Source organism: Candoia aspera, chromosome 2 (assembly GCF_035149785.1).
Source record: "Candoia aspera isolate rCanAsp1 chromosome 2, rCanAsp1.hap2, whole genome shotgun sequence".
In the NCBI taxonomy this organism is placed as follows: domain Eukaryota; kingdom Metazoa; phylum Chordata; class Lepidosauria; order Squamata; family Boidae; genus Candoia; species Candoia aspera.
Window position 1 is genome coordinate 163,257,931 of NC_086154.1, and position 26,867 is coordinate 163,284,797.

Below are 26,867 nucleotides of genomic sequence, written 5' to 3' on the forward strand. Positions count from 1 at the left end.
AGGGAGCTTTGCAAACAGCACGTAGAGGATGGAGCGGCTGGGGGAGGGAGGGGGGGACAGTGCTGCAGAAATGGGATGCCAAAAGCAACACGCTTTGCCTTGCTTTGCCAGACTCCTTTTTATTCAAATGCTTCAGTCACAGCGTATTGAAAGAATAAACAAGCATCCACAAATGCTACCCACTATGGTTATCTCCAGGAACTACACAACGCCTTTCTGTGGTAAAAGGCCAAGATTAGTGCTATCTGGGTCATTGCTGAACAACCCAGGGAAGAAGACTCTGGAACACAGCTTGCAGCTCCTATTCCTCCCCAGGGACTGACATCTACCTGTCACTCAGTCGCTAACTCTTCTTGGGTGGTGTCCTCTGCTTCCTGAAAAATAAGGGGGAAAAAGAACAAGCTCAGAGTATTTCCACGTGAGGATCTTTCAGGCGGCAAAGCATCAGGCACACTCTAAGTACACAGGCGCATCAAGAGTGAGTTATTTTCCACTACCACCACCACCAGAATAGCCCAGATAGTAGATAGGAGGAGCATAATCTTCAGGGACATTCTCCCTGGCAAATTCTACTGCAATGAGCAAGGGTATCAACTCCTATTAATTGGGATATTGCCCATGAAGGAGACAGTCCCAGTGAATGATTTGCCTTTTATTTTTGTACAATTCTAGGGCATACTGGGGATTTTACAAATAATACTGTAAATGATGTTGTACCTTTAATTTAAGCAGGTATGGTTTTACTCATCTGTACATCAGAGGTGTACTAACTGTTGGTTAAGACAGTTATCATGACTAATATGGAATAATCAACCTGTCTCCCACCAAATTGTCTTATATACAATTGCAAAGTTTGGAAGATAGAGATGGTCTCCATATCATAGTGTATTTGATCGGCAATTATGTAGTCTATGCTGAAAAACTTCCTTGCACATGCTTTATTTTCAGCATATGTTTAATCGCCTTTATTGATTCTTTGTACTCACATCCTTGTATACTTCTGGGGCATCTTCACTTAGTTAAGACCCCCAATGCCTTCTTTATAGAAAAGGGGGTTGAACCCTTTGTTCAGTGTGGCTGTACCATAGTTTTATAAAATGACAATATGAGTTATTGATTTATTTTCAGTGGTTTGCTTCCACTGTTTGCTTCCTATGCTTTTTTTAAAAATTGCTCTTGTAAATCTCTTGCTATGTAGCATAGACAGCACCATCTGCTACCTCCTTTCAGTTCCAGAAGCTCTGCTATAGAATGACTTTTTCTGTTTTCCAAAGGCCCTTCTAGACCTAGTGACACTGCAGAACCACTTTTCTATCCACCCATCAACAGAATCTTTTGATTCCAGTATTTTTGTAATTCCTTGAATTGGACAGTAATTTTCTCTACCTGTGCCTCTGTCAACTTTGCATTTTTTTACAAATTTTCACAAGACAATCATAATAATATGCTGCAGAAAAATATAACATGTTGTAGAATTTTAAAGACTAAATAATTTACTATGAAATTAAACTGTTGTGGGCTAGGTCCCCTTCATCAAATGTAGACTTTCTATTAAAGTAGATTTGTACTGCAACAAATTTATGCAATAATGAAATACTATTAGAGATTAAGGTAATGCAAAACATATTAGTTCATGAGGGCTCTCCAGAGGTGCTGTTAGTGTCTAAACAGCTAACCAAATTAGTTTAACAACCTAGGTGAGGATCCATATTATCCAAACAGTCGTCATCCAGTGCTCAAAACATAAAGGACACCACCAATTCTCCCCATGCCACCCCTCAGTTATGGTCCATTGGTAGCATCACTGTAGACTTAGAAGAACAGTATCTACAGGAGTTGTAACAAAAGACAAAGGAGCTGGATCCTTTATACTTCTCATCCCTCTAATTAGAAAAACCCAATATTTCCTTGTCTCACTTCAAGCTCCTTCTCCCTCTCTCTTTCCCTCGCTAATTCCAACTCTTCTTCCTTTCGCCGCTGACGTATATCTGCAGCCTCAGCCCGTTCTTCTTCCTCAAAGAAATCTTTATCGAGGCGCTCAAGGTGTGGGAGCAGTACCAGGGCTTCTATACGGTATTCCGACTCATCAGAACAAGGATTGTCTAACAAGATCAGGGCCCGTAACATAGGTAGCACTTGCAACTTTGTCAATTCCTGGACTTGTGAAATTGCATTTCCCCTGTAGCAATGGGAAAGAGATACAAAATCTTACAAAATATCCCTATTAGAAAAAATAATAATTTAAATGAAGTCATAATTCCAAAGAGTAAAGAATAAATGGTGTATTTTTTTTTTAAAAAGTAAGAAAGTTCTTTCTGAGCCATTCCTATTTAAAATCTTCCCTTTGTGGGCCTACTCTACTTTCAGAAAGACATCTGGTGTCAGAATCTTCCCATTACAGCCATGGTCATAGTTAGCTGTTCTATGCACAGAACAAGCATTAAGTTTAATTAATACTAATAACAGCAATAATAACAACCATAACCTAGGACCATCTGGGATCAGTATAAATTAATAATGATTGGGAACTGCAACCGTTTAGATGACAAAGCTCATTATTCAGATAGAGTAAATGTCTTAGAAGCTTAAAAACCTGCTGGCTGCTGCTATTTATTTTCTATAAATCTAATGTTCACCCCAGAATATCTTAAATTAGATCCCACTAGTGACTTATAGCGTCATCTACATTGACCCAACGATCATTGCAGTGATGTAATTGTAATGAGAACAGGCTTTATACCATCAATGATGTCTGAGTGGTGCTAGGAAGATGTCAGAAGTCACTAGTGGGAACATGCTGTGATTATGCTTTAAGATGCAAAATGAGAATTATTATACTGGCAAGTTGATCTCTTGATTTTCATTGACCTTAACATTTCATTTTGAACAAAAAAAGTCATTTATTATTACTTTTACAAGTGTTATATGATTCAGATGCCCCGTCTGTGCCTTTGCCCCATCTCCTGACTTTTGGGGTGGGGGGGCTCAAGGCACATACTGTATAAAGCTCCCTCTTTATTTTTCCATGCAACAATCCTGTGAGGTAGGTTGGGCTGAGAAAGAGTGACTTATTGGTAAACTAGAATCTGGTGTCCCCACTTCTTGTCCAGTAACTTGACCACTATACCACACAAAGTTGTCCCTGTTGCCAAGATCTGTTACAGCAAAAGTTATAGGAGTAACATTCCAGTATACTGTTTTAAAATGCAAAGATTGATATTTGCAGTGAAGACATGGTTTAAACATAACTTCTTATATCATTTTCTCTTTATTTCCAAGGTGACTTTGACATTCTATACAGAAATCCACCTACCGTAGGTTGAGGTACTGAAGAGATTTCATGTTGTCTGAGAAGCCATCCAACACTTCAATCATATTGTCACGCAGGTGTAGAGTTGTGAGTTGTTCCAGATTTCCCAGGTCCTGTAGAAGAATAATGGCGTTCTGGGCCTAGAAAAGAGGATATTGCATGGTATGCTGTAGAAAACAGAATATTAGATTTCAATCGAGAGTACATTCACCCAATAATGAAGAATAAGAGACCTACAAATTAGTCATCTGTTTTCAATTAATCAATTTTAGGGGTATATTTTTCCAAAGATTTATCTTGGCTTTATAACAGTTTAGGAGGAAATGCTTACATTCCATCTAAATTCTACAGACTCTATGGCTCCAGAATCAATCCAGCATTTTGCCTCTCTCTCCCATAGACCTTTTTGTTACATTTTGCCTGATTAAGAGACCTGAACATCTTGATAGTTTGTATATTGTTGTGATCTAAAACGTAATAAGGGTATTGCCCTAAGATGAATAAGTATGCAAGGGCATAATCACATTCTTGGCACATGATTTGTCACAAATTGAGTCATCACTAATGTTCCCTCCCCGTTATATTCCCCAGTGATCAATTTTAACACTAGAATCAAAGTTTGCTCTAGTGGTTAAGGTGCTGGGCTAGAAACCAGGAGTCTGTGAGTTCTAGTTCCGTCTTAGGCATGAAAGCCAGCTGGGTGACTTTGGGCCAGTCACTCTCTCTCAGCCCAACTCACCTCACAGGGTTGTTGTTGTTGTGGGGAAAATAGGAGGAGGAAGGAGCGTTAGCTATGTTCGCTGCCTTGAGTTATTTATAAAAATAATAAAGGCGGGATAGAAAATAAATAAATAAATAAATAAATAAATAAATAAATAAATAAATAAATAAATAAATATCATTACAGTGCATCAATAGAAATTAAGAGTCAAGATTGGGAAATTGTGCACTAACTTTGGATTGTAATTCTATACTTATATAGCTCAAATCATATCCACTTTGAAATACATAAGACTATGCAATTTAACACATCTTCTGTTTAACTATATTACCCTGCCACAATCAAGCATAAATTATGTCACTGAAGCTACTATCTGCATTCCAAGGAAAATCTCTGTTGGGGATGGGGCTTCGTTTGAAGCAACAGTGACTTGGAAAAATAGATTTTAACAAGGCAAAAAAGGAAAGATCTTCATTTACATGCCCTACCTTCCACACCACCAAGGTTTCTCAGGCTTCTCTGCAGTATAATTATGTACACAGTTACCATGTCTACTTGATACCCAGTGACAAGGGTGTTTGAGGACAAGTTCCCTTACCAGGTACAGGTTTTTGAGCTTGGGCAAGTAGAGTCCAGCTGTAGACTTTAGACTGTTTCCTCGCAACTCTAATGTGTGCAGATTTGACAAAATATCTGGATTCAGTCCTGATATTATCTCAATCGCATTACCTGGATATCAGAACAATAGGCAGTGATAAGATAATTAATTTGTCCAGGATTCCTTTCCTACAAAACATAAAGTGAGATGTTTTCCTCTGGGTTCAGGAGAATCCTTAAGTGTATACCCACCTCTCAGGTTAAGACTGGCCAAACGTGGGTGGATAATGCCATTAGAGTCCTTGATGTGGTTGTTGGCAAAGCTTGCAATCTGCAGGTACGGCAACTCTTCTATGCTGGCGCTGATTAACCGATTATTATCCACTTTCAGCCATAACAAGTGTGTGAGAGATGCCAATGGAGTGAGGTCACGGAGCAGGTTGTCTGCCAGGTCTACATACCGTAAATGGATGAAATTTTGGATGAGAGTGATATCTGTCAGTTCCCTGTCACAAAATGAGGGAGGAAAATTATATTATTCCCCAGTTATCAGCTTTCCAGTCCCTTCCCTGAACATTTCTATTCCATCAGGAAGTGAAGTAAGAAATCAACAGCCCATGGCAAGCAGACAGAACTCCTGGAAAATGCAATCAGGTGTTGGCTTAAACATAGCTGTACACTTACTTTTCTTTGACTTCCAATTTCACAAAGGCATGAGCAAGACCATTGCCAGTTTTACATAAAAGTGAGAGGCCTTCCTTCAACATCTCCTCATTGAGAGGGGTTGAAACTTGGGGCTGGCAGGGGGGAAAAAAGGCACAGTCAAGGAAAGATACAAGAAAATGTTATCAAGTCACAGCAATCCTTTTGTATCTGTAGAGTGAATGACGAGGCAATGGCTGTTTTTCTCACACATTCCCTTCTACACTTTTGCAGGCTTTCCTTTGTGAGTGTATGGTTGGAGTCTTATTCATTAGAGCTGGGGAATGGGGGGAGAGAGCAGAGACAAAGCGTTCAGGATGGAGACGAGTGAAATAAACCATGGGTTGTAACCCAGCAATTTTATTTAAAATCAAGGCCCACTGTCTCACTCAGAGATGTTCTGAGACCTGTTTCAACCTGTCCGCATACATACACTTTACTTCTCTAAAGAGTTAACTTCTTCGCCGTTTCTTCTTTTTTTCAGGAATTTCTTATTTTTTAAATTTTTAGAACAGAAACTGCTTTAGGCAAGGAACTTGCTTATCTTTGGCAAACAGCATCCTACATTGGCTGTACTAAGAGCTATATTAAGTTCCTTTAAATCCCATTGATTTTGATGTGCAGGGAAAACATTTTCCAGTATTAATATAACTTAAACAAATTGTCTACTGCCTGCCAGGACTGAGGTGGTGGATAAATTCCATGAAGGAATAAATAAATAATTATCTGAGTGAGATGGGTGGTGCTTAAATTTGAAAAATAAATAAATAAAAATAAATAAATATTGAAAAAATATAATAAATATTAACATGCTTTACCTCTTCCTCTTCTTTGGTCCCTTCCCCTTCCCCTTCCCCCTCCCCCTCCCCCTCCCCCTCCCCTTCTTCTTTCTTTCCTTCAACTTCTTCTTCAGTATCATTATCGTCTTCAGGTTCCTCATCTGACATTTTCCAAAGTTAATGCTTTCAGGCTATAAATAAACAAATTGGAAGTGAATTTTAGCAACTGGTCATTTCTTCTCATTTCGGTTGAATATAAGTGTGAGAAGGGCAAAATGTTCTCATCTCAGGATGCCATTATGAGAGGTGCCAGGGAGATGCTTTTAGGAACCATTCTGCATCTCAGCTGGTCCTTTTGCATACCAGACTTTTGAAGACATTTTAAAACAAAAATATCTTCCCGGCAGCTGTCATGTGGACTAGAATCTTAACTTGGTCAGAAACCTCAGAAAAAATCTACTGGAGAGCAATTAGGGGGTTGAAGAGACAATTCCTGGGAGGCCAGTTGCAAAACAGGAACGCAGATAGGAAAACGTTAACAAGTGCTTCAGCGACGTGTTTCGAACAGTCCTACAGCAAAAAGGTGTTTAGAGAAACAGAAGCCCTACACCTAGCTGCTCCCCCTAAAAGTGGGGAAACGGACGGATGCAATTTATTACATACCGCGGAGAGAAGCTGCACCGGCTGAAATTCCCTCTATTACTGTTGCTCACCTGTGCTTTTAGCGTCCCTATTCTCGTCTTTTTCCAAGGCAACCACCCCTAGCACTGAAGCTCCACCTTCTGCCCAATTCGTGCCCCCTTCAACTCTTCCATTATCTGTTTTTCTCCCATTGGGGCCACGGGGAGAAAGAAGAAGCAGTACCTATACAGTAACTACTATCCACTACGAGCTGCTGATCTGGTGCAGGACTTTGCCGCTAAATGTGGTTTACTTGGTTGCTAGGGCCACTGCGGAGGAGGCGGGCACTGTCGTCACGGTCGTCGTTACTTCTCCGACAGCTGCCGAATGACTGCCAAGAGCGCTGCAGGCAAAGGCTGGCTGGAAGAAAGCGCGGGAGAAGCGGATTGGACGAGAGCCGCGAGATTTGCATAAGGCGTCTAGTAGATCCTCTAAAGCAGTGTTTCTCAAGCTTAGCAACTTTAAGACGTGTGGACTTCAACTCCCAGAATTCCCTAGCCAGCATGCTATCTCTGTCGCTTTGGTGGGATATGGGACACGGAGCCTGCTTTCTCCTTTGCTTCTGGTATCCTAGGGGAATGTGTCCTTTCCCCATTTGCTCTTTATTCAGGGTACAGTAGTCTTTTTCATATGTACTTATTTCTGTGTCACTGACTTACGTAGCACGGAACTTTTGTCAAATTTACCCAGTAAAATTTACCCTAACATGGTATTATCATCCCTTACTAATGCGGTCAATGTATTTATTGTGCAGTCAATTTATTTATTCTGTAGATCTTTTCATTGCCTGCACCTTCCCCATCTCATTTCCCTCTGACTTGACTCCAGTAAATTCCTTGGCTAGCTCTCTTATACATGCGTGACAAATAGGTTCATGAGGACCCACTGCATCTCCCTCATAGACGAAGGCTTATGTGATAATAAGTTGGGGCTGTGTTGACAGAACACACTAAACTGTAGTGACTGATTCATCCCAGCTGCCACGGTTTACACAACAGACTGAACCAGCCAAGCAAATTGTTTGAATGCAGGCATCATAGCACTCCAAATTGCTTTTACCACAACATTGACTTGCCAGGCTTTTAACTCATTTTAGTATTGCTTTTAATGAATGTTGTTGAACCTTTTATTCTGCATTTACTTTAATGCAGAATACCACCTTGAACACTCAGTTGAATCAAGTAAATAAATAACCTCATTAGACTTTTCTAACATGCCTATCATTTGACAAAAGTGTCCTGTATTAGGAGTAAATTAAATAAAGAGCACTTTATTTATTTATTTATCATCATATTTTTATCACCACCCATCTCCCTCATATGGGGGACTCTGGGCGGTTCACAATAAAACAGTTTAAAATTGATAACATCATAATAATATCATTAATCTACAAATATTTATATCAATAAATAAATATAAAATGTAATGAGATCCAAGTAATGGGAGATCTAATACCACCCAGAGGGGAGCAAGATCGGCCTCGGCAGGACTAGGGAGCCAACCACCCCCAAGAGTGGCTCTTCCTCTCCCCGCTCCAGGCATGGTAACAAAGCCAGGTCTTCAATCGTTTCCTGAAGTCCAAAAAAGAGGAGGCTAGCCTCACTTCCGGGGGAAGAGTGTTCCAAAGGGCGGGAGCTGCTGCAGAGAAGGCCCACCTCCTGGAGCCCGCCAGATGGAATTCTTGTGCAGACGGGGTCCGCAGCATGCCCTCTCTGCATGATCGGGTGGGACAGGTTGATGTAACGGGGATGAGACGGTCCCTTAGGTAACCTGGACCCATGCCATGTAGGGCTTTAAAGGTGATAACCAACACCTTGAATTGGACCCGGAAGCAAACTGGCACCCAGTGCAGCTTGCGCAGCAACGGGGTAATATATGCTGATCTTGGAGCACTCAAAATCACTTGCGCAGCTGCATTTTGGACCAGCTGTAGCTTCCGGATACTCTTCAAGGGTAGCCCCATGTAGAGCGCATTACAGTAGTCTATATGGGAGATGACCAGGGCATGAGTGACCGTTCGAAGGGCCTCTCGCTCCAGGAAGGGGCGTAACTGGCGCACAACACGAAGTTGCGCAAAGGCCCTTCTGGCCACGACTGCCACCTGCTCTTCAAGCAGGAGTCGTGAGTCTAAGAGGACCCCCAAGTTACGCACCGGGTCTGTCTGGGGCAGTGCCACCCCATCCAAGACTAAAGATGGCAAGTTCCTTGGAGCAGAGGGGCCATTAACCCACAGCCACTCCGTCTTACCAGGGTTCAGCTGAAGCCTGTTCTTCCCCATCCAGGCCCCCACAGCCCCCAGGCACCTGGAGAGGGCAGTCACAGCATCATTTACTTCCCCTGGGATGGAGATATATAACTGAGTGTCCTAACAGTGAGAATCACAATGAGACGAGGAGTAGTTCTCTAGTGTTTATTACTGCTACGTAACAGAATCCTAACAAACTGAATAAGCGTGGGAAAAACCCAGACATACAAACCCCAAAAGCTAAGGCGGGCCTGATCTGTGTCTCTTTGAATGGCTGCTTAATTCCTCAGTACTACGCATGCGTTTTCCACCCTGGATGGGAGCCCCTTCCTGCTCGCCATCATTACTCATGACATTGAGTATCATCAGCATATTGATGATACTCATCCCGTGGAGATGGATGATCTCACCCAGCGGTTTCATGTTGATGTTAAAAAGGAGAGGAGAGAGTACCGACCCCTGCGGCACCCCACAAAGGAGGGGCCGTGACTGGGACCAGCCCTGGAGGAAGGAGGTGAACCAGCGTAAGACTATGCCACCCACCCCCAACTCCCTGAGCTGACCCAAAAGGATACCATGGTCGATGATATCGAAGGCCGCTGAGAGGTCAAGGAGAGCAAGGATGGATGCACTGCCTCCATCCCGCTCCCGCCAGAGATCATCCATAAGTGCAACCAATGAAGTTTCTGTCCCATATCCAGGCCTGAAACCTGGCTGAAAGGGGTCTAGATAATCCGCTTCCTCCAGGATCCTCTGGAGCTGCAGTGCCACCACCTTCTCAACCACCTTTCCCATAAAGGGGAGGTGGGAGACTGGACGAAAGTTATCCAGCACGGTAGGGTCCAGTGATTGTTTCTTGAGGAGGGGGCATACCAATGCCTCCTTAAAGGCCGCCAGAAACACCCCCTCCCGCAAGGATGTATTTACCATCGACTGGGCCCAACCACACGTCACCTCCTGAGCTGCCTTCACCTGCCAGGAGGGACATGGGTCTAATTGACAGGTGGTGGCATTTACAGTCCGGAGGATCTTGTCCACTTCTTCAGGTCCAACAGGATCAAACTGTTCCCAAATAACTGGGTAAGTACGCTCCCCAGGCATCTCCCCAGACTCCATCCCACACTTGGAGTCCAACATAGAGCGAATCCGAGCGATTTTATCCTGCAGATGCTCCGAAAATTCCTCGGCACGGCCCTGTAGATGATTTTCTGGCTCCCCTTTCCCCAACAGGGATCAGGTGACCCTAAACAGGGCCGCTGGGCGGCATTCTGCGGATGCAATAAGAGTGGAGAAATATTGGCATTTCGCCGCTCTTACCGCCACAAGGTAGGCCTTAATTGCAGCTCTCACTTGTGTCCGGTCAGGTTCGGTCTTTGTCTTTCTCCAGCGGCACTCCAGGCATCTCTTAATCCTCTTCAGAACCCTCAGCTCCTCTGTGAACCACGGGGTTCACAGGTTCGATAGGATAAGAGAGGCCACACAGGCACGATCCTATCCAAGGCCCCGGCTGTCTCCCTATTCCAGGCAGCAGCCAGGGCGTCCACTGGACCGTGCAGCAGATCCTCAGGTATAACCCCCAGCTCCCTCTGAAACCGCATTGGGTCCATCAGTCGCCGGGGACGGACCAATCGAGTAGGTTCTGCCTCCCTGCAGAGGAGGGTGGCATATGAGAATCCCAAGGTCACCAGAGCGTGATCTGACCATGACAATGGGGAAAGATGTAACTCTCCCCTCAGATCCCATTGCCACTGCTCCGACAAGAAAACTAAGTCTGGTGTGAGTCGGGTCCCGAATAATCTGAGTCAGGCCCATGGCCGCCATGGTGGCCATTTAACTCCTGAGCTGCCTCCGAGGCACGCCCCAGGGATGGCAAGTTGAAGTCCCCCAGAACCATAAGACTGGGGAACTCCACCACCAACCCTGAGACCACCTCCAGCAGCTCAGGCAGAGAGGTTGCTACACAGCAGGGAGGCTGGTACAGCAGCAACACTCTCAACTGCTCTCAGGCACCCAACTTGAAAAACAGGGTCTCACAACCAGCTACTTGTGGAGCAGGGCCCCTGAAGGCCACTAGAGACTCTCTGATGACAACAGCCACCCCTCCTCCCCTGCCCCGGCATCTCGGCTGGTGCCAGACCCGAAACCCAACCAGGCACATCTCCAATAAAGCCACTCCCCCTTCCGGGCCCAGCCAGGTTTTGGTCATACACGCCAGGTCTGCCCCCTCCTCTGTGATCAAGTCACATATGAGGGGGGCCTTGTTGTTCACCGACCTGGTGTTAAGAAGCAGCAGCCGGAGGCCCGGGCCCCTATGAGTCTGCTGTCCAGGGCCTGGGTTTAAGCCTGGAGGGCCAGAACACACCACACCTGGGGCATCTTCCTCTATGATGACTCACCCTCCGGCTCCCGTCATAACATCCCCTGCCCGTCACCACCTCAATGGAATGTCCTGCCCCACATCCCCCAGGCTCCACCAGTCCAGCTGACTCCAGTTCTGGACCTCTAGAATTCCTGGCTTGAGGTAAGGGTCCCTTCATTCTCTCACACAATCATACAACCATACACACTTCCCACAACCATGAGGGGACGGTGGGCCCACCAGCACACCAGCTCTCTCTCTCGGCACTGATAGCTCCAACCATCACCCAGATACTCACTGTGTCGCCCAAGGCTCTCTCACTAGGCAGCAGGGGGCATCACATCCAGTACCCCTCCCCCCCGTCTCTCACTCTAATCACTTAATTAGACACAGAGGGTTGGGTGAGGACAGAGGCTCTGTGTCTAATTAATTTATAATATACATGTTGGGCTACAAATCATTGTGGTTGTTCTCAGTTTGCAGAGGGTTTGGTGCAGCACAGAGCACAATGCCATGGGTCGACTGAAACAGCACTTCCTGGCCAATCTCTCCTCCACCTCAATTGCTAATTACATTGCAAGTGGGTTGGGAACTATGTGCCCAGCAGGAACCAATCATTTGCTTTGCTCCTACCACAGCAGCCGAGGGCCACAGTGAGTGCACAGTGACGTGGTGACATTAGTGAAATGGGCAGGTAAAGAATTGTGGCTCTTGGAAGAGGGAGGGTGGGCCTTCCTAAAGGAAACATGCTGTTTTTCTGGCAAAAAAAAAAAGCACTGCCCTTTCCTGGTTGTTTACCATTAAAATTAGGAATTATGATTTCTGGGGAGGATGGATATTAGATATATTCGTCGAGTTATTTGTAAAAAATGATAAAGGTGAGGTAACCCCCCCTAAAATAAATAAATAAAATAAAATAAAATTAATAAAGGCTGGCCACTAGCTTCTAGATGCTTTTGATGAAATGGAAGATTCATCATCTCAGGAGTTAAAAAGAATGTGTGGCATGGTTAGAGAGCAAAAAGAATCTGCTGGGAATCTTTTGTGCATGGATTCCTAAGGAGAGACTGCATTAGTGAGTTTGCTGTGTCCAAAAGATGATTTAAAACAGATTGAATACTTTCATGTACACAGTAAATACAACTAATGAATCAGGGTAAGCAATCTTTTTGGACAGGGAGGCACATTTGGAAGTCTGAGAACCTATTGTAGGTTTTCACATAAAATATATGAACATTTGCCTGTTCACAAAATAACTGACACTGGATGGGAACACCAACGAAACAGTTCTTTACCAGAAGACAAACTGATAAGATCTCCAGAAGGACAGTGTGGAAACTGAATGAGTTCTGTTAAGGATCCTGTTGGCCCATTCCAAAGATACACCTTAGGTATGGTAAAATGGAGGGACATCAAAGGAAAGTGGGAAACAGGAAGGCTGCTCTGTAAAGCCACATAGAATGTCTTGAGACCACCTGCCACCAAATGAGATCATGACTTAATCCTGAGGGAGTATCAAAATTTAATTATGCATTAAGATTCTTAACACTGGAGAGGCATTCTGGACAGGTCCATTATGATTAGGATTGCATTACATCTTAAGAATAAGTCTGAGCTAACTTACCATGTTATATCGGAAAGGCTTGTTTCTAGCTTATCATATTGTGGTAGCTCACACTACAGTTTGCATGTGTTTTACAATTTAGTATCTTGTGTAAACCCAGCAAATTGTTGGTTACTCTAATCATGGTTATATGTTCCTTTTTGGAGAATAATTTCATATTGTAAAAGTTTTTGTTCTTACCAATTACTCTACATACTGAGACTGTAGACTTATTTCAGCCTTAATGAATTCTAGCGAATTAAAAAAAAAATTAAGAATTGTCGCCTTCTCCCTGGCAGAAGCTAGGATCCTGTACAATCATTTTTGCCAAGAGGACTTTCATATTTCAATATGTTCTTCCCTGTCTCCTCTTACTGTGAGCGTGCACTCAGTTTGGAAATTGTCAACTCCCATTCTTCTTCTATGAACTTTGCCCTTGTTCTTCTGATGGCCACTGTGTAATACTGCCTGTAGTCCAAGGTCACATATCCTTACGTGCACGCTAATACATACTATCGTTATGAGGCATAGGATTGATCAGACTAAACGTTTGCCAACATGTAACACACTGTGCTGCCCTGTAACTGGATTAAAAGCTATGCAATCTGCTGAATGAAGTGGTACTTATGAAATAACTTGTTATCTGTTTAATATTCAACTATGGGGTTTCTAGAAACCACACCATTCCCCTTATGTGTGAACATATTAAGAAATCAGGCTACAGTTATTTTAGATGTTCTGTAGTAGTTGAAGGCTGCAAGGCTCTTGCTCTATTTCTTTCTGCAAACGTGACTAAACTGTTATTTTACAGAGTAATTGTGTAGGGCAAAACAAATCAAAATTAATAGGAGATGCTTGCTCCAGAAAAATGCTATTCACCTGTGATTAATAGCTCCAGAATGTAGATATCTATGCAGGCGTATTCATATCCTATTAAATTCTATGCAGTGCAAAGATAAAAACCCTAATTCAAATGCCTGCCTGATTCATGTGTGCCATTTTTGATCTAGTAAATGCTATGATTAAGAATGAGAGTGTTTTTGAATAGTTAGAGACTGTTTGTTCCAGATGATTAGATAACCTGATTTCTTCCACTTAGCCATTTTCATATATTTTTATATATACTGGAATCCTATATATGCAAGTCCTATTGAGCTCAGTGGGGCTTATTACTGGGTGGACAGATTCAAGTTCGAACTCTTAATTACATTAACTTAAAAAACAAACACCCACCATGTTGAACCCTTTTGGTGTTATTTTAAACAAATAACTGGAGTGATATGTGATGCACGATTATGCAGATCTGCATTTTATTATATTGGCGCAAAACAAGTCTTGGATTGGTGTATAAAACTGATCCATTCTGAGTTAATTATAGAAAATAATTTGCAGCAGCTTTGTTAAAAACAAAACCATTGAGTGTATAATCTGAGTTCTAATATTTTAAGGAATTACCACCAGCTACTTTTCCGCCTAAATATTGAAATTTACTGCCTAACTTAGCTTTTCTTCAATGTGGAACAATTATAAATAATTAATAAGGAAATAGAAAAGATGTTTGAAGGGCATGAGAAATTTCTAGAATGCCCTGGGTTGTTATCTCACTTTTTCCGGAATATGCATGTAATATTAATGGAGCAATCTGAATCCAACAAATTGAACTGACAGACCCTTTAGCTGACTTGCATTTCTGAAGTTTCCCATATGCAGCCCTCCTCAAACAAATCCAGCACCATAGTAGGCTGTTCTCTGAAGGATTAAAACTATACTGAGGTGCGAACCACACTGCCTGAATTCCCAGCTTCATTGTGGTCTACTCAACAGGGGCAGGAACCAAAGAATATCTAAAGAATGTGGCAGGATCACAGCACAGCCCAGGTTCAAGAAGTGGCACCAGGAGCTTCTAATTTTTTGATACCCACAATCTGGATGTGGAACAAATACACACCTCTAACATCTAGACCAGTGTTTTTCAAACTTGGTAACTTTAAGTTGTGTGGACTTCAACTCCCAGAATTCCCCAGCCCCAGAGGGGCATCAAAAACAGCTTTATCCAAATTCCATATGATTGAATATAATGTATTATTTTGTTAACTTGATAAAATTTGCATAAGGCAGGGTGTCTTAAAAGTACAGTTTCTGATGCTGTTTCTACCAGTATTTTCATCACCAATCCTGTGGATTAGCTCCTGAATGCTATCAATTTCAAGTTAGCACTTAATTCAACAAATATCTATAACTGACACATATTTTTGCTTACATTTCTGCTATTGGCAATGTGTGTGAAAAATGAGACAGACAAGGATTATATGCACAACAATGAATACTGAAATTCCCACAATGGAGGAATGGGTTGTGAAGATGTTAGAATTGTCAGAAATGGCAAAACTGAGCAGTTTGGTCAGGGATAAAACAATAAGTACCTTTTTAAAAGACTGGAAACCTTTTATCGACTTTTTGCTGAAAACAGAAAAAAGTGAACTGATTTATAGATTCAATGATGGAACAAGGGGCTGATGGGATTTTTGTAATATTAATGAGGGAGGCTGGATAATAAGTTTATTAATTTCTATTACAAAGGTCAGAAGTCACTTATTTTCCTGACTTTTATTTTTGTTTCCTGCACTTTTTAATCTTTATTTATTCTTTCTCTTTCTTTTAGGTTTTATTGTTTGAAAAAATATTTAATAAAATTTTTTAAAAAAAGAAACGAGACAGACAAGGGTAGAAAGAAGTCAATGGATGGGGCTTTCAGCCACTGAGTATGTATTTCCCCCCGATGCTCAAACAAGTTATTTCCTGCCAAAACACAGGAACTACTTGGAGATGTTGATAGAAGATACAGGCTGAAGTTCCTACTTAGCCACAATCCAAAATTAGTTGATAGCTCTCTTAGAAACAAACCAAAACTTTTTTGGGTCTCAAGGGTGGCTTGGATTTGATATTAATAGCCATAAGATATGCAGCATTTGGTCAGTTTTCAGATTCCATGTGGGAGGGAAGAATAGACTTGAACAATGTTCTGGAACAGCCTTGGATTGCTGGAATGGTTAATCTCCAATTTTTAGCAATATAAAAGCCAGCTATTACTTTCTATCCTAAAGTGAAACATGCAATTCACTGTAGGCCTTTTGCAGCTGATTCTGCCTGCCAGGAGAAAAGGGGCAACACTCTTAAGTAAATATTGTCTTGTTGGGCCACAAAAAATAGTACAGGATATGACTTCTGCCATCTGCACATCATGCTGTCCTACAAGCTTTCAAATGTATATGGGGAGGTGATTAGGAGCATGTAATGGCATGTGGGAATGACTTTGGGAGACAGGAGGAAGAGCCACAGACTAGACAACTGTCACATAAAAGGTATCTCAGTCCACAGATGGAAAAGGGGCATGGGAAGCATCTCAGAAGGGACCCTCCCTAGTTTTCTGGACAATAAAAGGAGAGAGGAGAAGTGCTTTCCAATTTGCAAGATCCTGTTACTGTAACCTTACAATAGGGTTAGTACTATGGTTTGTGCTTCTTGTATGCACTACCTCAAAAAACTGATAGGACAACACTGAACTATGTCACATTTCCAACTGTAACTCTGCCTTAATCACTGACTGGTTTTGAGTGTATCATACAAAATTATCATGACTCTCAGTAAGGAGTAAACAAAAAGAATATACACACACCTCCCTTCACCAATCCACATTTTACCTCTAGCAAAAAGTCTACGACCAGGGATAGAATAACTGGGGAATGAAGGTCTGCTGTAGACTTCCCAAACTTTATTTTTTGCCTGGAAGAAACAAGAGTCCCTATTTTAAAGGACTTAAATCTTGGCACAATTAAAGCAACAGGTTTTATATTTCAGGCTGCTCACCTTTGTTTTTCATGCCTGCATTAAAAAAAATCTTATTAATCTGTGGTCATAACTGGCTGTGATGACATACCCCTACTTCCAACCAGTTGAATATGGCCTAATGATATAAATGTAAACCTGTACACACATCCACAATAAACATGGATGGTTGCTTACACATGAAATCACTTACTTCGGACATGTTCTCAGTATAACCCATTTCCTTAAAATAGCACTACCATTACAACACCATTTATGGGAAGCCAAGAGGTTTAAAGAGAAAGGGACAACAAACCTATGTCAAATATTCCCATCCCATCTTGTGTCTTCATTGTCAGTTTTAGAATAGGGCAACAAAACATTTAGAACTCGGAATGCCTTTTGACTTTTACATAATCCTAACAATAATCCTGTGAATAATCCATGATGCTTGAGTGTAACTCTGGGGAGACGTGAGGTACTTTTCATTCTTAACACAGGGGGAGCAGTTATAACCAACAGAATTGCCTGGCCTTCTGAGGTTAGGGGCAGTTTGGAAGATGGAGAAATGGAACTAGTAGTGTGTGATGGAGCTTGAAGACATTTCATAACAGCGCTGAGGAACTGACTAGCAACCACTGATGTGCCAGATGTAGGGAAGGAAGGATTAAGCCTTAATTCTTGCCTTAGATCTTGAGAAAGCTAAGCCCTGTACCTGTGTGTTACAGGCACATTTTCCCTTAAGCATACTTCATGTAGTTTATTTTACACCCAGCTCCAATCCCCTGTGGAACTAACTCACTGGAACAGAAGTACTGATGGTGAGGAATGAAAATACAGCAATGTTTTCTCTAGAAATGCGTGAAAACTCTTATGTATGCCTATACCCTTTTAGGATGTTTTCCTCCCAAATTGCAACAATAGTTCTTACACAGTCTACTTTCCATTTGTTTATTTCTAGTTACTGATGGTCTAGGAGACATGGAAGAAATATACCACTTACAGGCAATACAAGCCACCAGGCACTGAATCCAAATTAGATGAACCATGAAGTAGACCCCTTCCTTAGCAAGGGAGGTGGCCCTCTAGAGCAATATTTTAGAGAGTGGAAAGAACAGAGTGGAAAGAAAACAGGCCCCTGACTAGCTTATAGGGACTAAGAGCAAGGCAGGAAGTCCCACTCACAAGTGCAGAGGAAGCGAACAACGTATTGCTTTTATGAGGGAACACAATATTAATATATTGGCATTCATGTTTAACAGCAGAATTGAATGATTAATAGCAAAAGTGGGAAAAGGGATTGAGGGTGAGGCCATTTCACTTGAGTGCAGTGTATCTTTTACAGTATTTCTCTTCCAGCTAGGGTTGGTTCTCCCCCCACCCCCTTTTTTTAAATTACAGATTCTGTAGAGTAGGTTTCACTGTTTTGCACAGATGATGTTTACAAATTCAGGCTTCAGGGAAGCCCCGCCAACAAGGAAGCCATCTACATCATGCTGAGAGGCCAATTCTTTGCAGTTGGCACCAGTAACAGAACCTGGAAAAAATAAAATCCCATTAAAAAAAGAAAAAAATCCAGAAAGAAAAATACAGCAAGTAAGAACAGAAAATGCAAGGTACTTCATCATTAGTTCTTTAAAGCTAATGTTACTAAAAGAACCCCAATGGAAAACAAAAAGGACTTTGGGAAAGATGGAATTTACAGTAGAATCAGATGGATGGGCTTTGTGCTCAGGCATGTGCTAGAGTGCTGTCTGAAAGAGATAAACAGGCAGTCCTTGGGTTACAATGGCAATTGGGACCAGGACTGCTGTTGCTAAACAACACGGTCATAAACCGTGACATCACATGACCACATCACTTAGCAACAGCAATCCCGGCAGCTGACGTAACCCCAAGACATGTGGGTCGTTAAGTAGGAAGTGGTAGGAGTCCCAGGTAAGGAGCACAGGGGTGCTGTGGGGGTGGGGGAGGCCTGGCGCAGGCTGCACATGAGTTTTGGGAGGCCTAGCACAGGCTGTGTGAGTTGGGAGAGGCTGGCAGAGGCTGCGCATGGGTGGGCTGCGTGTGCTGCAGGTGGGAGTGATTTGCAACCTTCCCTGCTGGCTTCCCCATTGACTTTGCTTGTCACATCACATGACCACAGCTCCCTGCAACATCATAATTGCGAGCCAGGCACCCAAGTGCTTGGATCATGATCACAAGACTGCGGGGGTGCTGCAATGGCCAGAACTTCGGGACCAGTCGTACAGTACATCCAGTTTTTCAGCACTGCCATAACTTTGAACATCACTGAATGAATGGACATAAGCTGGGGACTACCCAGGTAGTTCTCAGGTTACAATGGCAACTGGGACTGGGATTGCTGTTGCTAAGCGAAGTGGTTGTAAAGTACATGTGACCACATAGTGATGGCAATCCAGGAAGTTCCAGTTGCCTTTGTAACCCCAAGACACATGGGTTGTTAAGCAGGAAGTGGCAAGAGTCCCAGGTAAGGAGCATGGGGGTGCCGCAGGGGGTTTGGAGGCCCCATGCAGGCTGCGAGTTGGAGGAGGGGGTGCTGTGATGCAGCATGAGCGCAGGGAGGCCAAGGGATGGAGGGTGAGGGTCGGTGTGAGTGGAGGGACGCCAAGGGAAGGAGGGTGCAGCACGCAGAAAGACAGTAGGGTGACTTACCAGAGCAACTTGAGACCTTCCCTGCCGGCTTCCCCATTGACTTTGCTTGTGGGAAGCCGGCAGAGAAGGTCGCAAATGGTGATCACATCACTGTGGGACACTGCAACTGTCATAAGTGTGAGCAGGTTGCCAAGCACCTGAATCACAATCATGTAAACATAGGGGCATTGTGATGGCCAGAATTTGAGGAACAGGTCATAAGTACCACTCGTTCAGCACCATCGCAACTTCAGATGGTCACTGAATGAGTGGTCGGTGAGTGAGGACTACCTGTAATGCAGTCTATATGTCGCTGCCCTTGAAGACTATCCAGAAGCTTCAGCTGGTCCACAATGCAGTGACACACATAGTTCTGACAGCAACAAAGTCTGCTGCCACATACACTGCACTGGTTTTCAGTTAATTTCTGGGTGCAATTCAAGGGGCTGGCTATCACCTTTAAAGCCCTGAATGGCACAGGGCCAGGTTATTTGTCTCTCCCTGAGGGTATCTGCCCATCCCATCAGATCCAACGGGGTGGGCATGCTTCAGGTCCTCTCTACCAAATGATGTCATCTGGCAGGACCTAGGAGGCAGGCCTACTTTGTGGCAGCAGCAGCCCTAAGGAACAGCCTCCACACAGAAATCCAGAGGGCCCCTCCTGCCTTTCTGGACGGCTGTGAAGACCTGGCTTTTCCCCCATCACCAGTCCAGGACATGAATCGAGCCCAGCATATGCAGTTGGTGTGAGGCTGTTACGGTGCTTGGTTAGAGCGTGATGGTTTTTAATGGGGGAGGGGAATTTCTTAATATAATTTATGGGTTTGGTTGTTGTTAGCCACCCAGCGTTATGTTGTATAGGATAGGTGGCTAAGTAAATCTTTAAATAAATAAATCTTCATCTGAAACCTATTCATTATGGCTGTCATGCTTTGGAAATTAGAGAACTGCTTCGTATTTCATGTATTCTTCTATACATTAAAACATACTGATTTTTCTCCCCCAGGTTTTCAAGATGGTGCTGTTTTAAGAGCTGCTTTAACCTGAAACAAACGGGGTTGCTTTAACAAATACCAAAGAGGTACTGTGCTTGTCTGAGATCAGAAGCATTTCTTCCAAATAATTTTTGAAGCCATGTACAGCCCTGCTGTATACCACTTCTGAACTCCTTATTTCCCCATAAAGGGTCATCCAGGATGATTCTCTCATCTCCTTTTAAAAACAGCTTTTCACACCCCAATTTTAATCATTAGTGTGTAGATGGGGTGGGGTGTCATCCATCTGGCCAGGATATCATTAAGCAATATTCCCAATGCACAGCTATAGTTTACAAAAACGAATGCGTCAAAAAACAATGTTCTGTTATACAGACACCAGAAATTGGGTGCTTGCTATGCATTCAATAGACAAAATGACCAATTCTTGCCACATCAGTTTTATGCAACAATGAGAATAGATTCTATTTACCCCCATAGATGATTCGAGTTGACTGTGCAACAGCATCAGAAACATGGGTCTTCAGCCAGTTCCTCAATTTCTCATGAACTTCCTGAGCCTGCAGTTGGAAGTGGGTGAAAAAAAAACTAAGTGGGCTTTTAAGTAGTTGTATTGTCATGTGGCAGACATCTTGAAGTGGAGATTAGAAACTTCCCAAATGAATAGCTTCTCTGAAGGGAGAACCAAGATTTGAAACCAGTGTGTCCCTAATCACATCCATACCTGCTGGGGAGTTGCAGTTTTACCAGTTCCAATGGCCCAAACTGGCTCATAGGCAAGAACCACTTTACTCCAGTCCTTCACGTTGTCTGTGAACAAAAACAAGGCCAATAAATGTTATTTAAAGGCCAGGAAAAATCCCACATGGCAGGGAGGGTAAGCACAGACAGATGGCCCTCTGAAGGTATCTTGCAGCTTCCCTTCAGGCATCTCTGTGCTTTGCTAACAAAGGCTGAAAACAGGTGATACAAATCAAAACACTCAAGGACAGTTAGCCTAAGTAATCATAAATCAGTCACAGTAATGGCCCTTTAACTTTGGAGCCCTTGCATTTGACACTGGGCATCAGTATATCCAGCAGCTAACACAATGAGGGACACACTCAGGTTTGCCTAAAAGGTCTGTTAACTAAGATGTAAGGCTTTCTGGAAATGATTTTATATGACACTGTATGCCTAATCTAGAATTTTTGTCTGATTACTTTTATTACAGCAATAAATGTTTGTATTTTACTACTATAATCTCCCTGGCTGATGGCGGTTTCATTTTTTTAAATGAGAGGCATTTAAACTCATTTGAAGATGTCAGGAAGGGTGGGGGGGATGAGAAACTCTCCCCCTAGTTCCCTCAAGGTCTCTTACCAGCAATAGCCTTGGTCTGTTCAAATACCACCTTCTCTGTGATACCAGCCTCTCGCTCATCAAGTTTCTCTCCAATGCAAGCAATGACCCCGAGCCCTTCAGACAAGGCATGGGCCACCTTCTGTCCAATGAGCTGAAAAGAGGCAGAAACAGTGTTAGGAAATAACAGCTTGGTGCTTATCCTGGGTATAAAAAGCCCACTGCCTGTCACAGATGGCAGTGCAGAAGGAAAGAAAACTGGAAGAAGAAATCACCTCATCTGACTCGCCAAAGATATGCCTTCTCTCAGAGTGTCCTAAGATCACCCAGGTGACACCAACATCTTTTATCATGGCTGGGCTGGAAATGAAGGAAATAGTTTGCAGAAAATGAGCTTTTAGTATACTGCTAGCTAAAACATTTGGCCTTCCCTAGCCCAAGAGCCCTAGCAGCCATACCTGATTTCCCCTGTGAAAGCTCCTTTAGACATCTTGTAACAATTCTGTGCAGCCACCCCAATCTTGGCATCAAGTTTCTGACGGGCAAAGTCAAGGTAGATGGAAGGTGTACCACAAACCACCTCTGGGGCAAGAAAAAGAACATCTGGGATAAAGCAGAAGTCTAAAATGCCCTTTCAGTTACAGACTCACCATTCATTTGCTACACAGGAAAAGAGTGTAGCCAAATCTTGTACTCAGTTACTTGTATTCACAGGATACATGTGGACCAACAAATCCCATCCCTTATTGGCCCTTGTCCTTTATAACTGATGAAGCCTTACAGCTCTGTGTTGTAAAGCATCACCTGCACTTAATGCTCTGATCTTACTATTCAAATTAAAGCCCAGGCAAACTGAACAACTTTCTTACTGAGTATATTTGCCTGAAGGTAATCAATCAAGGGACTGGAGCCAGCAGAGGCACCCCCACCAGGAATGGGTAGGGCCATTCTTGTCCTTTTTTTCATTGCACTGATCCATTATATGTTTGTTTAGGCTTAGGGTGTTGTGTGTACTCAGCCACTGTGGTATGCAAATAGTACAGTATGGCTTAACATGATGTGAGACTACCTATCAGTCCAGCCTATCCCATAAGACTACTATAGCAAATCAGAATATGCTACAGCTAGTCCTAACACCTGTAATACCAATGAAAAATCTCAAATAAGTGTGGTGTAACAAAGCTCTAATTTATCTTCCAATACCTCCAGAAATATCATCCAATAATGTATGGAGCTCTAATTCTGTTTATTAAGCTTGAATTCTGTTCACATCCCAGCATCCCTTTCAGAAAACAAATATTTCCTTGTTTTTTTCCTCCCATCTTCAGTAGCCCAATCATGACTCACCAGGACAGGAATACATGCTTTAGCACTCACCAGGTTTTCTGCCCTATTTGATTTACAGCTTGACAATACAACTTGAACTGATATCCCCTTAATATCTGTATATATCCAGGAATTTGAAAATGATGGACCAACCCCCCACCCCCAAAGACCTCATATACTGAATGAGATCACAGCAGCCCAGTTTGATAGAATGCTGCCCACGTGTTATTCAGGAAATTGCTCTCCCTATGTTAATCTCTGTACTTGCGTCCATTCGTTTGAATGAAAGGTTGCTAGTGTCCTTTTCCCAAACTCTTTTCACTCCCTCATCTTTCTACAGGCATAACCATCCTTTGTACAGAAGCATAGAATTGTTGTCATATTTATGCTATACTGCTGTCTTGGGGGCAACCAGGATGCAGCTGAAGTTTGGGCCCTGTCTCTCTTCCTCTTTGAGAAGTCTAATGCAGAGATTTTTGTTGTATCTATCCTACTCACAACATACTATCACAGCTTCTTTGAAATTATTCTAAAAAAGGGTTTCAATCAATTTGTTTATATGGTGCATAAGCATACCATATACTCAAATGACCTTTTGCAATACAACAGTAGATCCTCTATTGAGAGAAGAAACTACAAAATACCAGAAACTTTAATCAGACCCCCTATTCAGATGTCTCTCAAGCAAATTTACAGAGAAGGTCTACCTGTCAGTACGGGAGATGCATAAGCAGGATATTTGTGGAAAGGGTAAAAGCCACCAGGAACGGTCTTTACATGGAGCTTGGCTGACAATTTAAGACTGAGTTAGGAAGGACTTTCAAGTGGCCAAGACAGAACAAGTGGAGGAGCAACTTGGAAGAGTTACATCTATATCTTGTACATACCAGCAGTTCAAATATTCCCCAGATTTCTCTCACCAGCCCACCAGTTACAGTCCAGAACTGCACAGAGGTGCTTCCATGCAGGTTTCACACCAGCCTGGCCTATTCTTGTAGATTACAGCATGTTGTTGATCAACCACTTCCAAGCTCTATTCATGCTGAATTCTAAACAATCTTAAAAAAAATTTTTTTTATCAAACACAGATGTTTCCCAGTAACCTTTTCCTAAACACTGCATTCTACTGATTCCATGATAGTTCAGTCTGACCAACTTAAAAGCTATATGCACCCTACTATACATGTGGTCACTATTAAGTACTTTTGTTTCTGTCTGCCTAAAAATTGTACAATTAGCAATTTTTAGGTAGACAGAAACAAAGGTACTTAGTTTTGAACAATTATAGCAACTCCTTTGCTGTGTATGGCTCTGCTTGCCAGCTCTATTATGGAAGGTCTATAAGCTTGACTGTCATTTTTGCAGAAAGGAGCCCCAGACAAGTGAAAAATCACAGGAAGTTAAATGAATTTTTACACTAGGGCTAGGAAAATACTTCATTCCATTTAAGATCCTGAAGGATAACCATCAAAACAGATATCACTTAGCCAGATGAGCAAATGGCCTGCAGCTGCATACTTTTGTACATATCATGCAGTTATAAAACTGGAAGGAAACTCAGTGAATGAGTGAAAGACAGTTGAAAACTAAAAAGCTAAGCCCATGGTTTAAGCCTAGTAGCCTCTTACGATATTGAACTATAGTAACTACCATTCCTAATTAACACAGGCATTCCTTTATGTCTTAAGACCTCCTTTTCTTACATTTTAGGAAAATATTTTGGGGGGTGAGTGCTTTTGTTTCAGCAAATGATTTTTTTCTATATGTATTCCTTACTTGATTGCTTCTTTTAAAAAAAAACAGGCTTAAAAATCATAGGAAAGAGACAAACTACCCATTATTTGTGATACCGCAGGGGTATTCTGTTCAATACAGCATTAGGAATGTAGACCAGGAAACACAGAACCATTCAAGTGTAGCTTATCCAACTAAATCAAGCAAGCAGCACAATATAGAAAGATTTAATAGAAAAAGTATCTGGGTCAATAAATTTTATCTCTTGTACTTCATCCCTTCTCCTGACCTTTAGCAGGCTATAGAGATAAAGTTTCCAGTTCCAAGTACAGTAGGTGGTATTTTTAGGCACTATCCTAGCACCTATATTTAGGAATCTCTCTCTTACAGGGCCTTTGACATTTCCTTCAGGATACCACTTCAGAAACTGCAAACCTTTCTCAATCCACCTTGCCCTTTCTGATTTGATGGAGGTAGCAGAGAACTTGCCAAACAGTCTGGCTCTGTCTGATACTTTCTCTCAAGTCACTGCTACCAGAGGAATTCTTACTGGGAGGGTTATGAAAATAGTATTAAGAGACATTTCTGCAACATGCCAAGATGCTATCTTCCTATAAAGAAAGGACTCAGCTGTTAAAGAGGCAGCAGACAGACACCAGTTGTATCATCTTCTTCTGCTACTCTGCCTATTATAAGAGAGCTAACCAAATTGTTTCATTCTGTATGGTTTAAAACACTGCTGAGAGTAACTTAGTGGGAAGGACTGAGGGAAGGTTCATAAGCAGACCAATGTGGCAATCCCTGTCTGTTGCTTCACTCTCAAAGATAGCAGATGGACTCTTTAAACATGGACGGTCTTGTCATATGGGCAAAACTGTGGTTGCAAATAGGCCTTGTCATCGTGGGGCTGCCATTACTGGAAGCAAGGGGGATAATAATCTCGGCTGGTTCCTTGAAATGTTATCATGGATTATATGTGTTATTCATGTATTGTACTTAAAGGGCTTTAAATTTATAGCTTTATTAGAGTAGTTAAGTTTATTGTCCCTCATATTTGGGCTTGAATATAACAACTCAGCTGTATGTGTGGTTAAAAATATAAAAGCATCACAGACCCATGGCTCACCAGGATCTGCTGAGCCTGATTTTCTGCAATGGAGATCAAAAGCTAGCAATGTAACTTACACTACGGTTTATATGATTTTCACCCAGAGTCACTTTGTGAAATGGGCGGCTATATAAACCGAAGAAATATAGCTAGCATCTCTTCCAAGCCAGAGCCTGCTTTCCCCAACAGCCGATTCCTCTCAATTCATCTTTATGCAGCTCCACGAAGAGACTGCCAGATTGGCTCGGGAGTACGTGCAGGCGGCCACACAAGCAGGAGGAGGGGCTCTACATTTAAGCGCGGCAACGGCGGGCACCTCCTCTACGAGGCGAGGGATGCTCAGCAGTAGCCCGCCCGAAAGAAAGCGCCGCTCCCCCGGCCAATCGGAGAGGGGACAGGCAGGCGCTCTTGGGTTAGGCGCGGCCCCTTTCCCACGCCTAGGAAACCCACCCGCTGCCGATACGCCTGAAATTGGGGGACAGCGACAGGATGCAAGCGAAGAAAACGGGGCTGCTGCTTCAGCACCTCCGCCCTGCTGGGCTGACGCGGGGAAGCCTCCTTTCCTCAGCGCTCACGGCCCCCCAAGGACGGCACCTCTCGCCTCTTCCCATTCAGCCGGCAGGAGCCCCCCCTTACCGGTCTCTGCAGGGACCTTAACCTCGTTGAGAGTCTGGATGAGGTCCCCAAGGCTCTTCTTGTCGCCATTCATTTTCCAGTTCCCGCCCACGAAGAATTTCCTCGGTGCCATGATGGAGGCGTCCGGGCCGTCCGCTCAGAAGCTTCGAAGGAGTCCAGAAGGTTAAAGAGCGCAGCGGCAGCGCTACCGTGCTCCAGGCGACTTTATCTAAGCCCGGAAGGCCTGCCCCCTGGTGACGTCACGCAGAGG

General features: G+C 43.0%; 2 protein-coding genes across 2 annotated transcripts; both read right to left on the minus strand.

Annotated features, from left to right (window-relative positions):
• Positions 1 to 103: 103 nt before the first annotated feature.
• LRRC23 (leucine rich repeat containing 23) lies at positions 104 to 7,182 on the minus strand. Its single transcript, XM_063294654.1, has 8 exons — positions 6,974 to 7,182; positions 6,149 to 6,300; positions 5,313 to 5,425; positions 4,881 to 5,134; positions 4,630 to 4,760; positions 3,314 to 3,450; positions 1,918 to 2,179; positions 104 to 374 (listed from the first exon to the last, which is right to left on the minus strand). The coding sequence occupies exons 2-8, from the start codon at positions 6,275 to 6,277 to the stop codon at positions 333 to 335; spliced, it is 1,068 nt and encodes a 355-aa protein (XP_063150724.1). The 5' UTR covers positions 6,278 to 6,300; positions 6,974 to 7,182; the 3' UTR covers positions 104 to 332.
• A 10,577-nt stretch (positions 7,183 to 17,759) lies between these two features.
• On the minus strand, positions 17,760 to 26,778 carry TPI1 (triosephosphate isomerase 1). Its single transcript, XM_063294664.1, has 7 exons — positions 26,618 to 26,778; positions 22,272 to 22,395; positions 22,089 to 22,173; positions 21,835 to 21,967; positions 21,197 to 21,282; positions 20,945 to 21,032; positions 17,760 to 18,359 (listed from the first exon to the last, which is right to left on the minus strand). The coding sequence occupies exons 1-7, from the start codon at positions 26,727 to 26,729 to the stop codon at positions 18,241 to 18,243; spliced, it is 747 nt and encodes a 248-aa protein (XP_063150734.1). The 5' UTR covers positions 26,730 to 26,778; the 3' UTR covers positions 17,760 to 18,240.
• Between the last annotated feature and the right edge of the window lie 89 nt (positions 26,779 to 26,867).

What these genes read in the sequence shown, in the direction of transcription:
- LRRC23 (XM_063294654.1), bottom strand. Translation starts at nt 6,277, where the DNA reads ATGTCAGATGAGGAACCTGAAGACGATAATGATACTGAAGAAGAAGTT. An exon ending in AAATTGGAAGTCAAAGAAAA is followed by an intron (nt 5,135 to 5,312) that starts GTAAGTGTACAG and finishes ATTTTGTGACAG; the next exon opens with GGAACTGACAGATATCACTC. An exon ending in CTTCAGTACCTCAACCTACG is followed by an intron (nt 2,180 to 3,313) that starts GTAGGTGGATTT and finishes CCATTGCTACAG; the next exon opens with GGGAAATGCAATTTCACAAG.
- TPI1 (XM_063294664.1), bottom strand. Translation starts at nt 26,729, where the DNA reads ATGGCACCGAGGAAATTCTTCGTGGGCGGGAACTGGAAAATGAATGGC. An exon ending in TCTTTGGCGAGTCAGATGAG is followed by an intron (nt 21,968 to 22,088) that starts GTGATTTCTTCT and finishes GCCTCTTTTCAG; the next exon opens with CTCATTGGACAGAAGGTGGC. An exon ending in AACTCGAATCATCTATGGGG is followed by an intron (nt 18,360 to 20,944) that starts GTAAATAGAATC and finishes TATTTTTTCCAG; the next exon opens with GTTCTGTTACTGGTGCCAAC.